Source organism: Scardinius erythrophthalmus (genome assembly GCF_964197995.2).
Source record: "Scardinius erythrophthalmus genome assembly, chromosome: 18".
NCBI classification, from domain to species: Eukaryota; Metazoa; Chordata; class Actinopteri; order Cypriniformes; family Leuciscidae; genus Scardinius; species Scardinius erythrophthalmus.
The window spans coordinates 34,609,342-34,629,487 of record NC_138238.1 but is presented as its reverse complement, the minus strand read 5'-3'; the positions used below and the strand labels follow the sequence as shown (position 1 = coordinate 34,629,487).

General features: G+C 37.3%; 2 protein-coding genes across 4 annotated transcripts; both read left to right on the top strand.

Moving 5' to 3' along the window:
* Window positions 1–470: 470 nt before the first annotated feature.
* Window positions 471–11,270, top strand: lgi1b (leucine-rich, glioma inactivated 1b). The gene is made up of 8 exons (XM_081392253.1): window positions 471–1,032; window positions 1,202–1,273; window positions 2,027–2,098; window positions 2,190–2,261; window positions 3,291–3,362; window positions 3,458–3,627; window positions 9,185–9,349; window positions 9,894–11,270. The coding sequence occupies exons 1-8, from the start codon at window positions 842–844 to the stop codon at window positions 10,709–10,711; spliced, it is 1,632 nt and encodes a 543-aa protein (XP_081248379.1). The 5' UTR covers window positions 471–841; the 3' UTR covers window positions 10,712–11,270.
* An 817-nt stretch (window positions 11,271–12,087) lies between these two features.
* slc35g1 (solute carrier family 35 member G1) lies at window positions 12,088–20,146 on the top strand. 3 transcript variants are annotated; one of them, XM_081392094.1, is made up of 5 exons: window positions 12,088–12,321; window positions 13,248–13,329; window positions 13,429–13,679; window positions 16,615–16,789; window positions 17,646–20,146. In XM_081392094.1, the coding sequence occupies exons 3-5, from the start codon at window positions 13,490–13,492 to the stop codon at window positions 18,391–18,393; spliced, it is 1,113 nt and encodes a 370-aa protein (XP_081248220.1). In that variant the 5' UTR covers window positions 12,088–12,321; window positions 13,248–13,329; window positions 13,429–13,489; the 3' UTR covers window positions 18,394–20,146. The 3 variants fall into 3 exon arrangements, with proteins under 3 accessions (XP_081248220.1, XP_081248219.1, XP_081248218.1); XM_081392093.1 differs by lacking the exon at window positions 12,088–12,321 and having other exon boundaries at window positions 13,147–13,329; XM_081392092.1 differs by lacking the exon at window positions 12,088–12,321 and having other exon boundaries at window positions 13,147–13,679.

Below are 20,146 nucleotides of genomic sequence, written 5' to 3'. Positions count from 1 at the left end.
ATGCACAAACACTTTTAATATACTGTATAGGTAAGCTTAAGTCTCTCTCTCTCTCTCTCTCTCTCTCTCTCTCTCTCTCTCTCTCTCTCTCTCTCTCTCTCTCTTATATATATATATAATGTAATATATAGTAAAAGTAATAGTATTACTTTTCATAAAATGTATTTTAAATATAGCATTACTCAAGCACTTTATATTTATCCAATGGATTGTGCATAATATAAACCTATATTATAATACAGGTTTCTATTATAATGCACAATCCATAGTGCTTGAATAAAATACATTTTATTAAATGTAATACTATGAAATAATAATAATAAAACATATGCGTAATGAAAGAACAGCATTTAGTATGTCTTTCTCTGATTGCTTGAGGGGCGCAGGTGCATCTCTAAAGCCTCATGAATATTCTCACTATCACTTATTCATGGGTTTGGTTCATGCGCGTTCACAGTAATAACACCATTGGATAGCAGCTGGTACATCATGATGCAAAACAGGGATTCTCCCAGGATCTGAACGAGCCCGCGTCGCCAAGTGATTTTTTTTTCCCCCACTTTAATTTTTGTACTGTTCATTATTTTTTTTTTTTACCTCTCTCGGTTATTTAGACAAAAAATGGTTTAATTTCCAAATCGGCATGTAACTTAGAGCAAATCTGAGCCCGCTCGGATATCTTCCTTATAGCAGAACGAATCGCTTGGATGAGCGCCTGCCACACTGAGACATAGACATTCATCACACGGACACAACTGAGGGGAGTCGACCAGTCAGTCCAGCAGACCAGCACTTATCACCAGCGAAAACACCACGGCACTCAGGAACACACCGGGACAGAATGGGAAATGCACACAGGAGCATAAGAGGATACGGTTTTCTGCTGTGGGTCGCCACAGTGCTGGTGTTAGTGGAGAGCAGAAGAGGCAAACAGCCGAGATGCCCCTCTGGATGCACGTGCACCAAAGATAACGCCTTGTGTGATAATGTGAGATCTGTGCCACACAGCTTCCCTCCTGATGTCGTCTCGCTGTAAGGACAGTTTACATTCATATTCAAGTGCAGCACTGATTCATTTACTACGATGCAGATACAAATCGTTTGCATATAATGAATATGCATATACTATCTGAACCTTTGTGTGTGTGTTGTTGTATAATCGTTGTCCTGCTCACACAGTTCTTGATTCTTTTCCTAACAGATCATTTGTGAAGTCTGGATTCACTGAGATTGCTGGGGGAAGCTTTCTCCACACTCCATCTCTTCAGCTTCTGTGAGTTTCTTTTAGTGTCAAGTTGTTGTTGTTGTGGATTCTTTATTAGGATGGGGTGATCACCATGTTAAGTGGTCCAATGTTTGTTGTAAGCAATTACAGCCCGCCCCCCATTTTGGGGACATTCTTCAGCGTGTCTAATTTCTCAAAGCCTTTAAATTGCTGTGAATATTATGCAATGCAGCTGCTCTGTGAGGGACATGGCTCTGTCCTCGTGATGAGCAAATAAGAAAATCTCGGTCTTCTAATATCCCACCGTCTCGCTCCAAGTTTATAAAACACAAAACCTTAGAAATGAACATCGGAAAAGGCTTGAAGGCAGAAAGTAATGCGTTTCTATGCAAATGTAAACTCACACAAAAGAAAATGCAAATCTGACTGCTGGATTTGCCACTATTATGCAAAATATGACCAGTCTTTCATCTTTTACACCCTGTCTTAAGTCTGACTGAAAATACCAGTCTTTTGGTTGGGTATCATTTCATATGCTAGACTAAAGTGGTGTTTCAGCAATATAATTAAAAACAGAAATGTATGCATGGAGGAAAAGAATGCTATTGTAATTTTGTCTTCATCTGGATGAAACTGATTGTCATGTACACATTTAATTATGTGACTGGGCTTGAAAATATCTGTGTTTATAAAGGTTTTGTGGGTGTAGTTATTGTGTTAAGAAGTGAAACATCGCTTAATATGCAGAGATTCAAACTCTGAAACCATTGAAATTGTTTTGTGTGTTCCATGATTTCCTAGATTGTTTACAGCCAATTCTTTTGACTTCATCGACGAAGATGCCTTCCAAGGCCTGCCACATCTGGAATATCTGTGAGTTTGATTTATTGTGTTCGAAACTCTCATCATTCAATCATTTTACATTATCACTCTGATTTACTGTAAATGCAACACTCTATTTCAGATTTATTGAAAACAACAAAATTGAGTCGATTTCACCCCATGCCTTTAGAGGTTTGAAATCTCTCATACACCTGTGAGTATATTAAAAGTTTTTATTATATATGTATGTATATTAAAAGAAGTCTCTTATGGATGCATTTATTTGATCCAGAATACAGTAAAAACAGTAATATTGTGAAATATTATTACAATTGAAAAGAATTGTTTTATATTTGAATATATTATGATTTCTGATTAATCATGTGACACTGAAGATCAGAGTAATGATGCTGAAAATTCAGCTTTGCTTCACAGCAATAAATTACATTTTAAAATATGTTCAAAAAGAAATCAGTTCTTTAAAACTGGAATAGGAATTTCACAATATTACAGTTTATACTGTATTCTGTATCAAATAAAAGCAGCCTTGGTGAGGATAAGACACTTCTTTCAAAATATAAAAAAATCGCACAAACTTTTGAACGGTAGTGTATACATTACTATATTATTGTTTTATTTAAATATATGGTATTATTCTAGAGTTCGTAATACCGTAATCGTACAATATGTTCTCTTTTGTTAACATTAATTAATGCATAAATTAACATAATAATGTTTATGTTAGTTCACAGTGCATTAAAGTCCGCGTGAACCAGAAGTTGCAAACGACTTTTCTCCAGTGTTGTGACGTATTTCCCATTGAAAAGGAATATTGAACAGAGGGCAGGGTTTTACTCTAGCGCTCCTCCTCTCCATCTCTGCTTATAACAGACTAACGGTTTGAGGGGAGTGGTTAAGCGTTTCCCAAACCAATTCCTCAAACCTACGTCATCAGAGAAGGTCCTCCAATGCAGAGGGGAGGGGCATTTTCAGATTTTGATTAAAGATTACGAAGCCAAAATTTTTTTTGTGTGGATTGACTTGCATGGATGAATTGTTCACCACAAAATGATCAATTTAGGCAAACAAAGTAAATATGGTCAATTTTGATTTCATGTGGACTTTAACTAATGTTAACAGATACAACTTTTGATCTTAAAAATACAGTAATAAATGTTCAAATTAAAATGAACTAAGATTAATACGTGCTGTAGTTGTGTTAACAAATGTTTTTGTTTTTTAGGAGTCTTGCCTATAATAATCTTGAGACGTTGCCCAAAAATATTTTCAAAGGAATGGATGCCTTAACAAAAGTGTATGTATTTTACCACTCAAGTTCATCATTCTTGTAATATAATATACCAGAAAAAAAAAGTGATTTGAAATGTCATCTGTAAATCCATTGAGCAGGGATCTCAGAGGAAACATGTTCAGCTGTGACTGTAAGTTGAAGTGGCTGGTGGAATGGATGTACAGCACTAATGCAACGGTGGATCAGATACACTGCAGTGGACCTTCAGCCCATCAAGGCAAGAAGATCAACGACCTAGTGCCTCAGTCCTTCGACTGCATTACAGCAGGTAATTGTGCACTGGGCTCTCCTCAGTAGATTCTGGCTTTTGAAATAAGCTGATCCCTCATGTCTGCTGAAATGCTTATGGATAAATAAAAAGGCATTATATATTCAACATTTGTTAATTCCCCAGCAATTTTAATTTTCCCGAAAGACAGTGAATGTAAAGTTGGCAATGTGTAAGTACAAGAGAATGTTTAGATCTCAAAAGCTTCAAATAGTGGCCATTGGTGATTGAGATGTATTTAGAGAGCAGGGTGGCTGATTTTTGCAGTGCAGTTCATTGATAACAAGTGAAATGTGTGCTAAACTGCTAAATGCAAATTGTCATTTTTTGGAAGGTATACTTTGGAAATGTAATAGGTTACGGATTACAAGTTACCCTTTTTAAAATGTAATAAGTAATATAACTATTTTTAATACTTTATTGAAGTAATGTAACTGATTACTTTTTTGATTACTTTTCTAATTTCCAGCACTGGTGCGCATTTTTATCACTCGCCATGGTGGCAACTCTTCCAATCAACCAATCAAAAGCATCAGAATTGCATCGCTTTACTAAACGGCCTTTAACTAGATGTACCGCATGGCGGTACAAAATATGACCGCCGCTCAGGCCTGCACTGGCTTTCCACAAAAAGAAATGACGTGGAGCAATTTGGCTGTATTGCGTGTTTATGTATATAAGTTGTATATTTTAAAAGACTGTCTGGAGTATTCCTGTGGATCATGGATAATTTAGAGTTTTGTAATTATTTGCCATTACTATTTAAGTTTTATATCAAAAGTCATTAGTTTAGACACTTAACATCCATAATGTGAACACGTCACATCCATAACAGTGGTTTTCTCTACATAATGTATTACAAAAATGAGTTTCAAAAACACACTTATTGTGTTCAAGCCATAGACTGTAAAAAATAGGTTCAAGCAAGTCTTTTTCATGCTACATCGGCAGTTTGTTTAATAATTCACAGAGTTTGTAGGACACTTGTAAAGTGTGTGTATTTCATGTTATGTCCATAACGCTGATGAAATGTATTCATAGTGTGTGTCTGTGTGTGTGTGTGTGTGTGTGTGTGTCTGTGCGAGTATGTATGCGTGCGTACATGTGTGTGCGCGTGTGTGTTTGTGTGTGTGTGTCTGTGCATGTGGATTTGTATGTGTGTGTGTGGGTGTGTGTCTGTGCGTGTGGATGTCAGTGTGTGTGCATGCTTGCGTTTGTTTGTATTCCTGCATGTGTGTGTGTGACAGTATCATCCTAAACCAGCAACCCTTCGCTCAACACCACCATCTACAGGCCGATGAGTGTACAGTCACTAAATGTGCACATAAATGAATTTATTTTATACCCCCCCATGGATGAAATTCTACAAAACTTAGCATACCCCCAGAGGATGTCAAGTTAATCATACACATGAAATATGGTGCAGTTCTGAACATCTCAACTGAAGATAGGGGCGATTAAAGCAGAATAATATTGCATTTTCATTTTTTATGGGAGGGGCGCAAATCACAAATGAGTGATTATTGGCTAGGCTGATGTGGGCCCTTAAGAGCAACATACCATAAAAATGTCTTCATCCTCGGTGCCACGGTTCAGGTAGTTATTTAGGAAAAACTGCATTTTTTGGGTTTGGGGGGGCCCAGAGCGGGGGGGGGGGGAGTGGCCCCCGGGGACCAAACTAAATTTTTCCATAAAAGCCTAGTGGGGCTACATGCCCACCAAATTTCATGTTCCCCGGTGTTTCGGTGTCCCTGGTATCGTTGACGAAAAATTCACGGGGGCCCCAGCGCGGGGGGGGGGGGGGGGGGAAGTGGCCCCCGGGGACCAAACGAAATTTTTCCGTAAAAGTCTAGTAGACCAACATACCATAAAAAATTCTTCATCCTCGGTGCCACGGTTCAGGTAGTTATTTAGGAAAAACTGCATTTTTTGGGTTTGGGGGGGCCCAGCGCGGGGGGGGGGGGGGGGGGGAGTGGCCCCCGGGGACCAAACAAAATTTTTCCTTAAAAGTCTAGTGGGGCTACATGCTCACCAAATTTAATGTTCCCCGGTGTTTCGGTGTCCCTGGTATCCTTGACGAAAAATTCAGTTAGATGATAGAAAAAAAAAAAAAAAAAACTTTGACAATCCCGCTAGCGGCGGTCATAAATAGCAGGAGGCATCGTGCACATCAAAAACAGGCAAAGCAACAAATGAATATTATTCAACATATCCTAGATTTTTACAGAAAATATTTATTATACTTTGTAATCGTTAACATTTTCATAAGTAACTAATTTAATTACACATTTTTTCTTTGTAACTGTAACTGATTACAGTTACATTTATTTTGTAATCAAATTACGTAACTATGTAACTAGTTACTCCCCAACACTGCAAATTGTAAATAATTATTTCACAAAAACATTGAATGTCAATTATTATACAGTTATAGGCTGTTAATCACAGAATGACCAAATATCATGTGATTAATTGGCCTGGCTAATATATCGTCCATTAGCCTCAACGCTAACAAACATGTTATTATGACCGCCGCTAGCGTAGCTAGCGAAAGCGGTCATATAGGGATTCTCAAAGTTTTTTTTTTTTGTCATCTACTGAATTTTTCGTCAACGATACCAGGGACACCGAAACACCAGGGAACATGAAATTTGGTGGGCATGTAGCCCCACTAGACTTTTACGGAAAAATTTCATTTTCGCATTTTGGGCCTAATTTATTTGTCCCGTGCGTGACCTGCTGATAAAGCTGATAAACCACTGACTGATACAACAGCAACAGCAGCAGTGCTGACCACGACACTTGAGAATGATCACCGACACATGTCATCATCCAATCACAGCTTTTTTAAATCACTGTTTTGAGACAAATCATTGTTTGATTTGCGAACATCCTCTGCCGTCTGGTCGCTTCCGCTTCAAGCCGGACTCGTCTCACGCTAACGGTAATTTCCTTTTACTGTCCACGTTTTGATTTCGGCTAATCAATTTTGGCGAATGCAAACAACGTGATTATTGTTCATGAGTCTAACATCCAGCCACGCAAGAAAACATGTAATCTACCTGAGGAAATAATATGCTCAAAAAACATTTCTGATTATTATTAATGTTTTAAAGCTTTTAGAAAGTACATAGAAAGCTTTTGTAACATTATCTTAACTTTCACTTTTGATTAATGTAATGCATCCTTGCTGAATAAAAGTAGGCAATTACTTTCTTTATTTTTTTTCCCAAAAAATAATCTTACTAACCCCAAACTTTTGAACTGTAAGCCTAGTGTATAATGTTAAAAAAGCTTTCTATTTTAGATAAATGGTGTTATTTTGAACTATGGTTTGTTTGTAATGTGACTTTTTTCATGTATGACATTAAAATTATTTTTAGAATTAAATACATAAATAGGTTAAGCAATACAAATGTGTTTATGTCTGATAACCTTTTAAACACAAACTTAACTGCAGACACTGAAATGACGTACAATGTGTGATACAGTACAAATATGTTGAGTGTCCCTCATTTTCCTATAAATAACCACGATTGTCCCGCATTTTCCTTTTCTGAAGTTGGCAACCCCAACTGTCACACACACACAAGCAGGAATACAAACAAGCGCAAGCATGCACACACACTGACATCCACACGCACAGACACACACCCATACACACACACATACAAATCCACATGCACAGACACACACACAAACACACACGCGCACACACATGTACGCACGCATACATACACGCACAGACACGCACACACACACACACACACACACACACAGACATACACATACACATACACATACACACACACACACACACACACACACACACACACACACAGACAGACATGCACATACTACTACTTTTTTTAGGTATATACATAAACACGCAATACAGCCAAATTGTTCCACGTCATTTCTTTTTGTGGAAAGCCAGTGCAGGCCTGAGTGGCGGTCATATTTTGTACCGCCATGCGGTACATCTAGTTTGTATGGCGCTTTTCACAATACACATTGTTTCAAAACAGTATTACAGTTTTTTACAATCACTTTGCTACTATTTTCAGAACCTTGATGTAATTTTTCAAAACTCTAGACACAAAACTCAAAACGGTTATCACTTGTAACACAGGCTGTCTAATGTTCAAAACACCTCATTGTGCATTCACATCTTTAAAGAAATCTTGCACTTGCACAATCATTGGTTCAAAAAACAAATTTACTGTGAAATACCATTGAAACATAACTATAGATCACCCACACACAAGCAACCGATAGTTTCATTGTGTCATTGTTCGTACAATCATTAAATATTGTAGAACAAAATAGTTGATACAGGTTTCATTATGGCACTACATGTACAGTAAACACATCTCTGTAAAAATAGAGAGAATACTACAGACACAGTGGAATCATTGAACAAAGTTTGTAATATATTGATGCAAAACACTACAGTACAATCACAACATAGGTTTATTTGAATCAAAGCAAAAATAATTAGCTATGAAATAGAAAAGACTGTAAAACATCAAATGCAGTGTTCCTCAACTTGCTTGTACTGTAAGAAACAGATCAGGAGTGATGATCTGTACAGTGCAGTGCTGTCAATACTGTACATAGTCTGAAAAGGTGGTACAGTATTTGGGACCATAGACACAGTGTCTGATGAAGCATTATGATCAAATATTATAGGCTACATCCATGGATATTGGTGACAATGAATCTCGTTATCTTGAAACTTTCATGATTTAGTAAACATGGAAGATGGTTTGTCAGTTTCCATACAACTATGCATTCAGAGTAATGCAATAGTTACTTATCATTTTGAGCAGTTGTATCAATTGATAGTTAGATCATTGTAAGGAAATGAATAGACACTCTTTTGAAATGTAATGTGTGAATTGCGTTTTGAAATAGCAGTACTTTGATGTTAAGTTGTGTCATATTGAACAGGTGATTTATGTTGAATGAACAAATGATCTAAGTTTTATGTGTATTGTATCCAAGCAAATGAGAAAAGGGTTAGAGTTTTGAAAAATGTGCATTTTGATCATTGGTTGTGAGTTTTGTGTCTAGAGTTGTGAAAAATGACATCAAGGTTCTGAAAATAGAAACAAAGTGATTGTAAAAAACTGTAATTACTATATCCTGCAGTATTTATTGCTTTGTGTGAGTGGACTGTACAGTATGTATGAGGATAGCACTGGATATATTTATAGTATATTGCAAGTTGGAATTATTAATACATCTTTGGCTATATGGAAAGGCTGGGAAACATGACCTAAAAGCCACAAAACAAAATGAATGAATGACTGCCAAAGTTGGTTTTATGTGCTTTTCATAATAGATATTGTTTCAAAGCAGCTTTACAGAAAATCATGATGTTAAGGTTTATTATAGCTAAATGTATAGTTGTCCTCATTTAGCAGCTTGGAGACAGGATGGTTTACATATGGCAACGATATAAACAATGAAGCAGTTATTAATACATTTTTCAGTTATGGAGATAAGTAAGAAAAGCTTTTTCTTTGTCTTAATCTTTGTTTGTTTGTTGCAGAGTTTGCTTTAAAGAAAACCCTTGTTTTTGAGTCCATGTCTGTGGAGTCCTTTACATTTGGGAATGATCAGTATGTCGTATATGCCCAGCCTTTCTCTGGAAAATGCAGCTTTTTGGAATGGGACCACGTCAACATGGAGTTCAGAGCTTATGACACCATAGAGAGTGAGCATCACACATCACACCTCCTACCCAGAGTGCAATGCTGTTCTGGCCCGACAGCACCAGCACATGCCTCAATCGCGAAGCCACAAAAAGTGGTTACAAATGTCCACTTGAATTTAGAGACTGATTGAATGAATTGAATTTTAAAGGGTTTGTTCACCCAAAAATGAAAATTCTGTCAGTAATTACTCACCTCATGTCATTCAAAACCCACAAGACTTGCTTTCATTCATCTTCTGAAAACAGATCTTTTAGATGAAATCTGAGAGCTTTCTGTCCCTCCATTGACAGCTACAGATCGTGTCTCTTCAGAAAATTTGGGTTAGTTTTACGATCTCTTTATGAACTTTTTGAAGTGTCAAAGTGAGAGTTGCGTAGCTGTCAATGTAGGGACAGAAAGCTCTCAGATTTCATCAAAAATATCTTAATTTGTGTTTCGAAGATGAACGAAAGTCTCACGGGTTTGAAACGACATGAGGGTAAGAAATTAATGACAGAATTCATTCATTTTTGGGTGAACTTAAATGCATTTTTGTCATTACAGGCACTTCCACGGTCGTGTGCAAGCCAATGGTCATCGAAGACCACCTTTTCATTATAGTCGCTCAACTTTTCGGTGGCTCTCACATTTACAAAAGGGACAGCTCTGCCAATAAATTCATCAAAATCCAGGACATCGACATCCTGAAAATCAGGAAGCCCAACGACATTGAGACTTTCCGCGTGGAAGGCGAGTTCTTCTTCGTGATAGCGGACAGCTCGAAGGCCGGCTCCACGACGGTGTACAAGTGGAACGGCAATGGCTTCTACTCGCACCAGTCTCTCCATCCCTGGTATCGGGACACGGACGTCGAGTACCTTGATATCGCCGGCAAACCCCATCTTATTTTGTCTAGCAGCTCACAGCGGCCCGTTATCTACCAGTGGAGCAGAGGCCAGATGCAGTTCGACAGACGGACGGACATTCCAGAGATGGAGGACGTCTATGCCGTCAAACACTTCAAGGTGAAGGGGGAGCTGTTTATCTGTCTGACGCGCTTCATCGGCGACTCCAAGGTGATGAAGTGGGACGGCGCTATGTTCACAGAGATACAGACAATGCCCTCGCGGGGTTCCATGATCTTCCAGCCCGTCTCCATCGGCAACTGGCAGTACGCCATCCTAGGCAGCGACTACTCTCTAACCCAGGTCTATCAGTGGGACCCCAAGAAGAGCCAGTTCGTGCACTTCCAGGAGCTCAACGTCCAGGCGCCGAGGGCATTCTCGCTGGTGTCCATTGACAACAGAGAGTTCCTGCTGGCTTCCAGCTTTAAAGGGAAGACACAGATTTACGAGCACTTGATGATCGACCTAAGCAGTTAGTGTGCCAATTGAAAGCGCAGAGAACCAGATCCTGGCTCAGCCGAGCCTGTTGTGAAAACACATGCATGATCTAGCCTAGCGCTAATAATAATAATTACAGATGAATGCCTCTCTAGAAACGCCCCTTTGTGTCTTTCTCTGTTGTCACCATCTGTTCTGCACTTTTACTTTTTCCTGTTTTTTTTTTTTTTGTCCTTTTCAACAAAAGCTATTGTTAACGTATTCTCATGCTTTGCCGTGTAGTCACTAAAGAGGTATAACAAGGAAACAACAAAGGTCAAATCAGTTAGCTGTTGACGTGATAACAATCTGCCAAATAAACTGTTTACATTTTTAAAGTGATGTAAAAAGCCATTTTTAACTTTTTTAAACAAAAACGACCAGTTTAACCACATTGGATGTGATGGATTTGAAACTTGTCTTGACTCAACAACTTCTTTTATTGATGAGATTGCAATAAACTTAGATTTAGCTCAACTCTTGAGGAAAAGTAACTGTGGGAAGAAAGGTTAGTTGTCAGTACTTGTTTTTTTTTAATGTTAGAACTAATAAAACCTTAAAAAAATATGAGCCTGTTTTGTCGTGATGCATGTATTTTGCTATAGTGGGAAGCTTATGAGGGTAAATCGCATGCATGTAACTTGGCAAAATTATGTCTTTGGCTATATTTTTCATTAAGATCAAAGAAACAAGATATGGTCCTAAAATGTGTCGGTTTCATTAAGCTGTATTAGTGAAATATGACCTGAACATTAAGACTCAAGCTCCCATGTCATATAAGCATAAGTGTCTGATCATTAATTCACCGAATTCAAAATATTTTTTTTATGCTTTATTATTTTTTACACTATGGTACAACAAAATTGGAACATAATAATTAAGAATAACACCAATAGAGAGAATAAAGAAAACATAAACAACCAATAGCTCAAAGCAGAAACAGACAGTAACTAAAAAAGGAAGAAAAGAAAAGGGCATTACACAAATTAATAAAAATTACACATTGAATACAGTAAAAAGTTGTTCTGAGAGCTTTTTTGTTAAGCAGGTGTAAATAATGTTTAATCTCTTGTAAAAATACAAAAACAAATTAGGTTTTCAATTTGAAAATGTACATTTAGAATATAAAATCTACATAGAAAGAGAATTAGGTTTATTACAAAGCATTTGGATCCGCTTAAAAAAATCCAAAAATAACAGATTGTTTAACAATAACAAGCCTTGTAAGATACTTGAGATAGTGTCAGGGATCAGCCAGGCTCCATTACCATCCAATCACAACGATCACTGTCACCTGAGTGTTAATCACCAGCACCTGCACACCATCTGCTCATCACCACAAACACTTAAAAGCACACACCTCACTCTGGCACTTTGTCTGGTCTTGTACATGAGTAAGGACTAGTCTCCTAGTCTCCTAGTCTCCTAGTCTCCTAGTCTCCTAGTCTCCTAGTCTCCTAGTCTCCTAGTCTCCTAGTCTCCTAGTCTCCTAGTCTCCTAGTCTCCTAGTCTCCTAGTCTCCTAGTCTCCTAGTCTCCTAGTCTCCTAGTCTCCTAGAGTCTCCTATAGTCTCCTACATGACCTCCTCAACCATCTAAACAGGAAAGACTGTCAGTATCTCCGTTCATCATTACTCATAGACCTTTACCTTTAAAGGTTCCCGCTACTGCTATTTGCTTCATATTGTCAAACCTGTTTCTCACCTCTACCATTATTGTCTCTGTTCCATAACAGATAGACAAACTAACATCTCTCCAGAGCTATAAGTGCATGACTAAAACAAATGAGAAGTGTTTCAGTGTCATTCTGACAAAAGGAACGTTTAGTGTCAAAATCAGATCCGAAAAGTTTTCTTCAGAAAAGATTTGACAGGGAAGTTATTTCTTTTACTTTGTTTGTGAGGAAACATCTTTGTTGCATAGACCACATGTTTAACTAGTTTAAATGATCAAATTCAAAATTATTTGAATAGTATTTAAATGCAGTCACATTTCCAACAGTGTAAAAATATTAAACAAATATAGCCTACACTGTAAATTAAGTTGCTGCCTTAAAGTTTTAAAACAATCAACTTGGATGTTTGTCATTTCAACTTAAATTACATTAAACTTATATTGTATAACTTATAAAATAAGATGAAAATTGCTTAACTTATTTTTATGCGTTAAAGCAATGCAAAAACATATGTTGTCATAACTTAATTGTCATTAATTTTGGAATTTTTAGTGTAGAAACAGAAAAGGAGAATACAGTATAAAATAATACAAGTAAATGAAAGCAATAAAATAATAAATAAAACAACAAAAGGTACATTAATTCATACAAATTGCGTAAAAGCTTCACACATAGACCTAGTGCGTTTTGCTTTTACTATTTTTCAACACAAGTAGTAACTCAATATAATTTTTATTCAAAATGAATTGTACTCGGTAGAATCAACTCTTTGAAACGTCATTGTTGTCCAGCCCCTCTTCAAATGCATTTTGTCTTCCTCTAGCGGCAGAGTAACGCTAAACAAACTCTTTCTTTGTACAAGGTTAATTATTTAACTTGTTGCTCTTGCTCGGTTGTAACCATTCCTCCCCGAAGTCAAGCGCGTGTCCAGGGTCGTGGTTAAGGTATGCCCAGCAGCTGTTCTCTTCTGTCATGGGGGATATTAGACAGCGCAATGGCTCTATAGGTAATAATGACACCGATTTATCTGTCGTCCCTTGTAGAGTGGACGACAGAGTGCTTTATCAGAAAGTTGACGATGGGGTCGATGGGGAGGAAATCGAGATGCGAACTCGACCAGAAGTGCGGGATACGGATGCTGACGCTGAGGACCGCCGACGGGGCAACGGAGGGTCTTTTTACCGGGTGTGTGTGCCGGTTTGCTGTAAGAGAAGCGACTCTGACCGCGATGAGGATAAGGATAATGATGATGATTGTGAGGAGGAGGACACGGGGGCAAAAACTGTTGAGAAAGGTAAACTGATCTCAACTCTAACACTAGTTGGCCTCGATTTGATCTCCGAGCGATTTATTTCTGTTCTGTTCATGTATATTTCTACACCTGTGTGACCTTCTGCGTGACTCTAGTGTTACAGCTAAGTAACCGAGAGCAGTTACAAGTCCCTTAAAGTACCGTAGTAACCATCGTTTCCGCATATAACACCACCACTGCTACTATAATAGCTACTTGGTATCATAAATAAAAATTAAAAACAGCTACTGTAAGAAACATTCTGATCGTATCTTTAACTGTTCTAACAAAACAACATATCAGTTTACCATATGACTTAAAAGTTTTGGTCATACCGATAATTCTTTATATTTGAAAGCCGATAGCCGACATATCCACATTTTTAAATACTTTTTGAGAGCCTGATTACAAAAACAAAAGTCTCACCATTAAAAGCCATGTTCAAACCACACAATTATAATGTTCTCATTATGATTTTATGTAGCCTAGGCTATATGACAGACTTGTTCTGAACATGTTGCACTTTACTGTATTTTCCTTTTGGAAGTGATTTCAATCATATTTCAAGCAATTCAAAACCATCTGTAGAGTCTCAGCTGAAGGAAATAATCCATTTATCGGCTTTAATATATCGGCCAGATTTTCTTATCGGGCAGATAACGATAACGTTAAAAATGAACATTTATCGGCCAATACCGATATGGTATATTGTGCATCCCTACTATACAATTTTAATAATATGATAAATGGCAGGTTTGCCATGGTACGTTACGTTACAGTTATGTTGTAACAAACCAGTGACATACTGGACATTCACCATGGTGGTAACCATCGTTTCTTCTTTTAAAATACCATCGATACTGCAGTAACTTTGTTCAACTTAATCCCATATTGATTTGCCATGATTTTACAGTTTTAATTATAGCTATATTATCTTTGATAATGGTAACTTTTTAAGAGTTTATTCTGTAAAAGCTGACGAGAACAGTTATGTTGTATCAAACCTTTCTTTTTTTAAATACTTTCGATAGTACAGTAAATCTGCAGTAACTTTGTATTAGCCACATGCCATAAAAAAGTTAACTAATAAATAAATAAAAAATGTATACATCAGATTTCAGATTGTTTCTTAAACTGTTTGAAGGAAATCTCTTATAATTTTTTCATGATTTTACAGTAACCTATTAACTGAAGTAATTGTGGAATGAATGGCAGGGTTACCATGGTAACTCCTTTTTATAGCTGACGAGAACAGTTACATTGTATCAAGTCCTTTACATACAGTTACCATTGTAACCATTGTTTCCGTTTAAAACAAACTGCGGTATCTTGGTTTATAGCCACTTGTCATCCAAAAAAGTGTTATCTGTTGAATTCTTATACATTAATATGGGATTTAGTTATGTATTTTTATATTACAGTGGTGGCTAATTCCAAGTTACCACAGTGTGTATACTGTAGTAGTACAATAAATTTGCAACATGTCCAGTCTAGTTTTTCTGCGGCACTTGTTCCAGAAGTATTTTTCCCGTAGGCAATTTATAGAAGTGTTCATTAAAGTGTTGTAATCCATGAACCAAACTAACCAGTTACAAGGTGGATCACAATATCACAAACTTTGATTTGAAGCAAAAAAGTATTTTGGACAAAAGTACAAAACGGTGTATTTAACGGCTTCAATGAGGTAAAGAACTAGTATCTTATGAAGCATTGCGAATTACATGGTTAAATTAAAAGTGGCCTACATTTAAAGTTTGATTTAGTTCAAAAACAGATTCCTTTATGGTGGAAATGAATGGGATTTTGAATTCAGACTGTAGCAGTCCATTGTATGTTGTTGGAAACTGTGGTGACCATGGTAACTTTTGGAAGGGAAACACTTTTACTGTATCTAATTAGGCTGTTTTTCATTCTAGGCAAGTACATATCCAATGGTATTTTGTTTCAAAGTACCTTTGAAATTTGAAGTTGTTATCTTGTCTTTTACACAAAGGAAATAAAGGAATAAAATAATTTCTCAGCAAGAAGATAACATGAAATGCTTAATCATCATGAGCAATACTGGATCTATGTGAAAAACTGTTTGCATCACACCAGGAAACAATGTCCTTTTGTCTATTCTGTTCTCTCTAAACGCTCAGGTGAAGTTGTTTATTTTAAACCAAACCCGTATTGTTGGGTATGTGTTATGTTCCAGGGCCCATGATCTTTGAGTCAGCCCAGGTCCTCATGGGACATTTGATACAATTTGGTGTTTGTCCAATGTTGGCAGCCACACAACCTGATTGAGCATGGCTCAGCTCAGCTCACCCACAGGTAGTAAAGTTGCGTTTGGTTGCATCATAATTGCCGTCACATTTGATATCATTTCAGTGTCAAAGTGAAACACAATCATCAACAGTGTGTTGAGATTCATGCTGTTTTTTTTCCATCTCACTCCACTCCAAAGATCAAAATTCAGATCATACATTAAAAAGCCAAATCATGCTGTGTACTTCTCATGTCTCATTTCCATTGTTTGTGCAGACGGTCTGTCTACAAAGACTGTGATAAAAAAGTGATGTCATATGGTGCTCCAATGAATAAACATGGTGGAAAAGAGAAAAATATAATACAGTTTAACCTTGTACAGGAACAATTTAACCTAAAAGTACCTAAAAGCAAAGATTATTGTCAATTCTGTTCAGTAAACATAAAAATTGAGGTTTGGAAGTTTATTAGATAGATAGATAGATAGATAGATAGATAGATAGATAGATAGATAGATAGATAGATAGATAGATAGAGATTTTCATTTAGGGGGCTTTCTCAGCAAATATTTATTAATGCCGTTAAAACAGTTAATTAATCAATTTGCACACCATTTAATTAATTTGCTCAACATGTTTAAATGACTGACAGGTCTGATGTTAAGCTGTTTTGTTATATTCATCCACAGAAAAGAAACCAGCTTGTCCAGGGCTGGGCCTCCTGTATAGCTTGTTAGCATCCGTCTTCTTCTCCGCTGCAGCTCTTCTTGTGAAGAAAATCGAAGGGATACACGCCATCCAAATCAGTGCGATTCGGTGCTTCTTCCAGATGCTGTTCGTCTTACCAGCCATGATATATTTCAAGTATGAATCTATGATACATTACAAGAATGATTCAGATATATTTTCAGTATAAAACTATAATACAAGTATGAATCTGATATTACAAGTATGAATCTATAATACAAGTATGGATCTGATTTATTACAAGCATGGATCTATAATTCAAGTATGGATCTGATTTATTACAAGTACAAGTATACAAGTATGTTTCTATAATACAAGTATGATTCTGATACACATCAAGAATCTATAAAGCAAGCATGAAACTATGATATATTTCTAGTATGAATTTATAATACTATAAATATTATAATATAAAGTAGAAATCCGATATATTACAAGGATGAAGCTATCATACAAGTTTGAATTTATGAAATATTACAAGTATGAATCTTTAATACAACTATTAATATTTAAAGGTGCAGTGTGTACATTTTAGCAGCATCTAGTGGTTAGGTTGCGAATTGCAACTAACAGAAGTTACGGTGGCCGACAGGAAAAGATAAGCAGAGAGTAACCAGTATTTTGTTGTATTTTTGTCAGTATTTTATTCGCTGACTTTAGCTAGCTTCTTTGCAGAGAGAAGTTTGTCTATTTAGGGCTACTGTAGAAATATGGCGGCGCAAAATGGCCATTTCAATGTAAGGGGACCCGCAGTGTATGTAGATAGAAATGGCTCACTCTAAGGTAATTAAAACATAACGGTTAATTATGTAAGGTCTTTATACACCACTGAAAACATAGTTATGTAAATTATATTCAGGGTTCCTTATATTATTCAGCTACATTATATTACAAGTATGACTTTCTTGACCCTGTGATTGGATCCAATATTATTTTGATTCAGCAATGTTGGAATAACCTTTTCATTTTTCAGAACAGGCTTTTTGGGACCAAGAGGTATGCGAATCTACCTGTTCCTCAGAGGGTTCCTGGGGTCCAACGCCATGATCTTATTGTATTATGCAGTTCTGCAGATGCCGCTAGCCGATGCCACGGTTATAATGTTCAGTAATCCAGTCTTCACATCTTTGCTGGCTTGGATTTTCCTCAAAGAAAGGTGCACAATATTGGACGTCGTTTTTACTGTGTTTACGCTTACGGGCGTCATACTGATAGCCAGACCTCCATTCCTCTTTGGTGGTGAGCTGTCTGGGATCGAAGGAGACTACACCAATCACATCAAAGGCACGTCGGCCGCCTTCGCCGGGGCGGTCGGAGCAGCTTGCACTATGGTCATTCTGAGAAAAATAGGTAAAAGTGTTCATTACTACCTCTCCGTCTGGTACTATGCAGTCCTGGGACTCGTCGAGTGCATCATTGTTTTGTTCATCTTGGACGAATGGACCATTCCGTCCTGCGGCTGGGACAGGTGGACGCTCATGGCCATCGGGCTGCTCGGTATAGCCGGACAGACGTTCCTCACCAAAGCCCTGCAGATTGAGAAAGCAGGACCTGTTGCACTGATGAGGACGATGGATGTGGTCCTGGCCTTCATCCTGCAGTTCCTGTTCCTCAACCGCACACCCACATGGTGGAGTCTGGGAGGAGCGCTGTGTGTCATCAGCAGCACTAGTGGGGTGGCCATTAGGAAGTGGTATAACAGCTCGAGAAATAAAAGCTGATCTCGCATTACAGTGAGATGACAAGAGATTTTTTATGTTTCCTACATGCTGCATTAGATAACCAAAGAAGCTGATTTGCTGTAATCAGAAGTCTGATTTGTTTCCATTAGGACCTTACTGTATGCAGTATGTACAGTTTATTACAGTATTTTCAGTAGTTTTGTAGTTTCTTAATGTAGATATTCTTACCCCAACTGTGGGCTGTTAATCAAGATGCTACAGATATTTTTTAATCGAGATAATATTGTTGAGACAATACTGCTTTATCATATAGAGATTATTGTAAACTACATAATAATAGACTGCTGGTCAGAACCTGAGCTTGGTGAGTGTAAAAATCACCAAAAATGTAAATTTTGTCATCCTTTACTCACCCTCATGCCATTGCAAACCTTTATCATTTTTCTCTTCCATGGAGCTTGAAATGAGATGTTTAGGAAAGGAAAAACTCCATAAAATGAGTACATATGGCGTACATACTCTATTCCAAGCCAAACAATAAATTTGTTTGAGGACAACACTGAAATTTAAGTTATTTGCTGAATTTACCCCATTCGTCATCATCCACATGATGTGAATGACGTCAAACGTCATTGGTTGTTGTGTCCCATTCACTTTTATTGTATGGAAAAGAGCAGCGTGACCATTCTGCCTAATGTCTCCATTTTTCTTCCATGGAAGAAAGTTTGGAAAAATGTGAGGATGAGTAAATAATGACATAACCTTATGGGAAATATGCCTTTAAAACCCTTTGCACTTTGTCACTGACAATATACCGTAACTGGCCAGCTCCAGAGACGTTACAAGGACGGTCTCGAAGCCAGTTTGAAACTATGCAACATGGACCCAAATGAGCTTGAAGAGATGGTCGCAAGAGATGGCCATACTGCCATACACTCCTTTGAGTTCAGCTGGATCACCGTTGCTGTAGACAAACAATGACACCGAAAGCTCAATACCTTAAAAATAACAACATCTAGCCAGTTTATGTGCGACACCTGTGGCCGGCCTTGTGCTTCGAGGATCGGCCTCTGTTCACATCGTAGGACGCACCAACAACTGTGACGAGATCTGTCATGTCGACAGCTCAGACCACTACTGTAACTTGCATTACTTTTAAGAGGAAGACACAGGGTCAACAGTTTGTCTGAATATTTTTGCGTGCTCAAATTTAAGTTTGTTCTAGAAAAATTTGAATCATATGTGCTTAAAGCTAAATAAGTCATATGTTCTGAACCCTAATGAACCAAAGATTTGAACTCTGTCCTTGTGTACCTTAGATGTACACACTGCACAAATATTAGCCTGATATAGAACGAGTCTCTCTTGTTTATTTATCGGACATGTGCTTTGGCACTAAGATGAGTTATTTTGATTTGTTACAAGAGGCCGTGACTCGGTTCTTCTGCAGTTAGCTGAACTGGATCTCATTTGTTTTCCCTTTTACATTTCTTTTCTTTATTATTTTAATTTGACATTTTTATTTAAACCTGTTTGTGTAAACTGACCTGAAAGCACTTTACACTGACTTGTTGTGTCAGTTTATCTTGATTAAAGGCACTTTTAACTGTTTACTGAAAGACATGCTGCCTTAAATGTATTTTATCTGAAGACATATCCGTTTATGTAAGAGCAGATCCCTCCATATTATTTATTGAATAAGGTTGTCGATTTGAATAATGCCTGCTGTAGATTTCACCTTGCATATTTATACGACTTTTGAACTTAGCCATTTAAATAAATGAAAGATTCT

Bases quoted from the DNA above. Each gene is read 5' to 3' on its own strand.
- slc35g1 (XM_081392092.1), top strand. From the start codon at position 13,358: ATGGGGGATATTAGACAGCGCAATGGCTCTATAGGTAATAATGACACC. The intron at 13,680-16,614 runs GTAAACTGATCT...ATTCATCCACAG, and splicing joins GGCAAAAACTGTTGAGAAAG to AAAAGAAACCAGCTTGTCCA. The intron at 16,790-17,645 runs GTATGAATCTAT...TTCATTTTTCAG, and splicing joins CCAGCCATGATATATTTCAA to AACAGGCTTTTTGGGACCAA.
- lgi1b (XM_081392253.1), top strand. From the start codon at position 842: ATGGGAAATGCACACAGGAGCATAAGAGGATACGGTTTTCTGCTGTGG. The intron at 3,363-3,457 runs GTATGTATTTTA...TCCATTGAGCAG, and splicing joins ATGGATGCCTTAACAAAAGT to GGATCTCAGAGGAAACATGT. The intron at 9,350-9,893 runs GTGAGCATCACA...TTGTCATTACAG, and splicing joins AGCTTATGACACCATAGAGA to GCACTTCCACGGTCGTGTGC.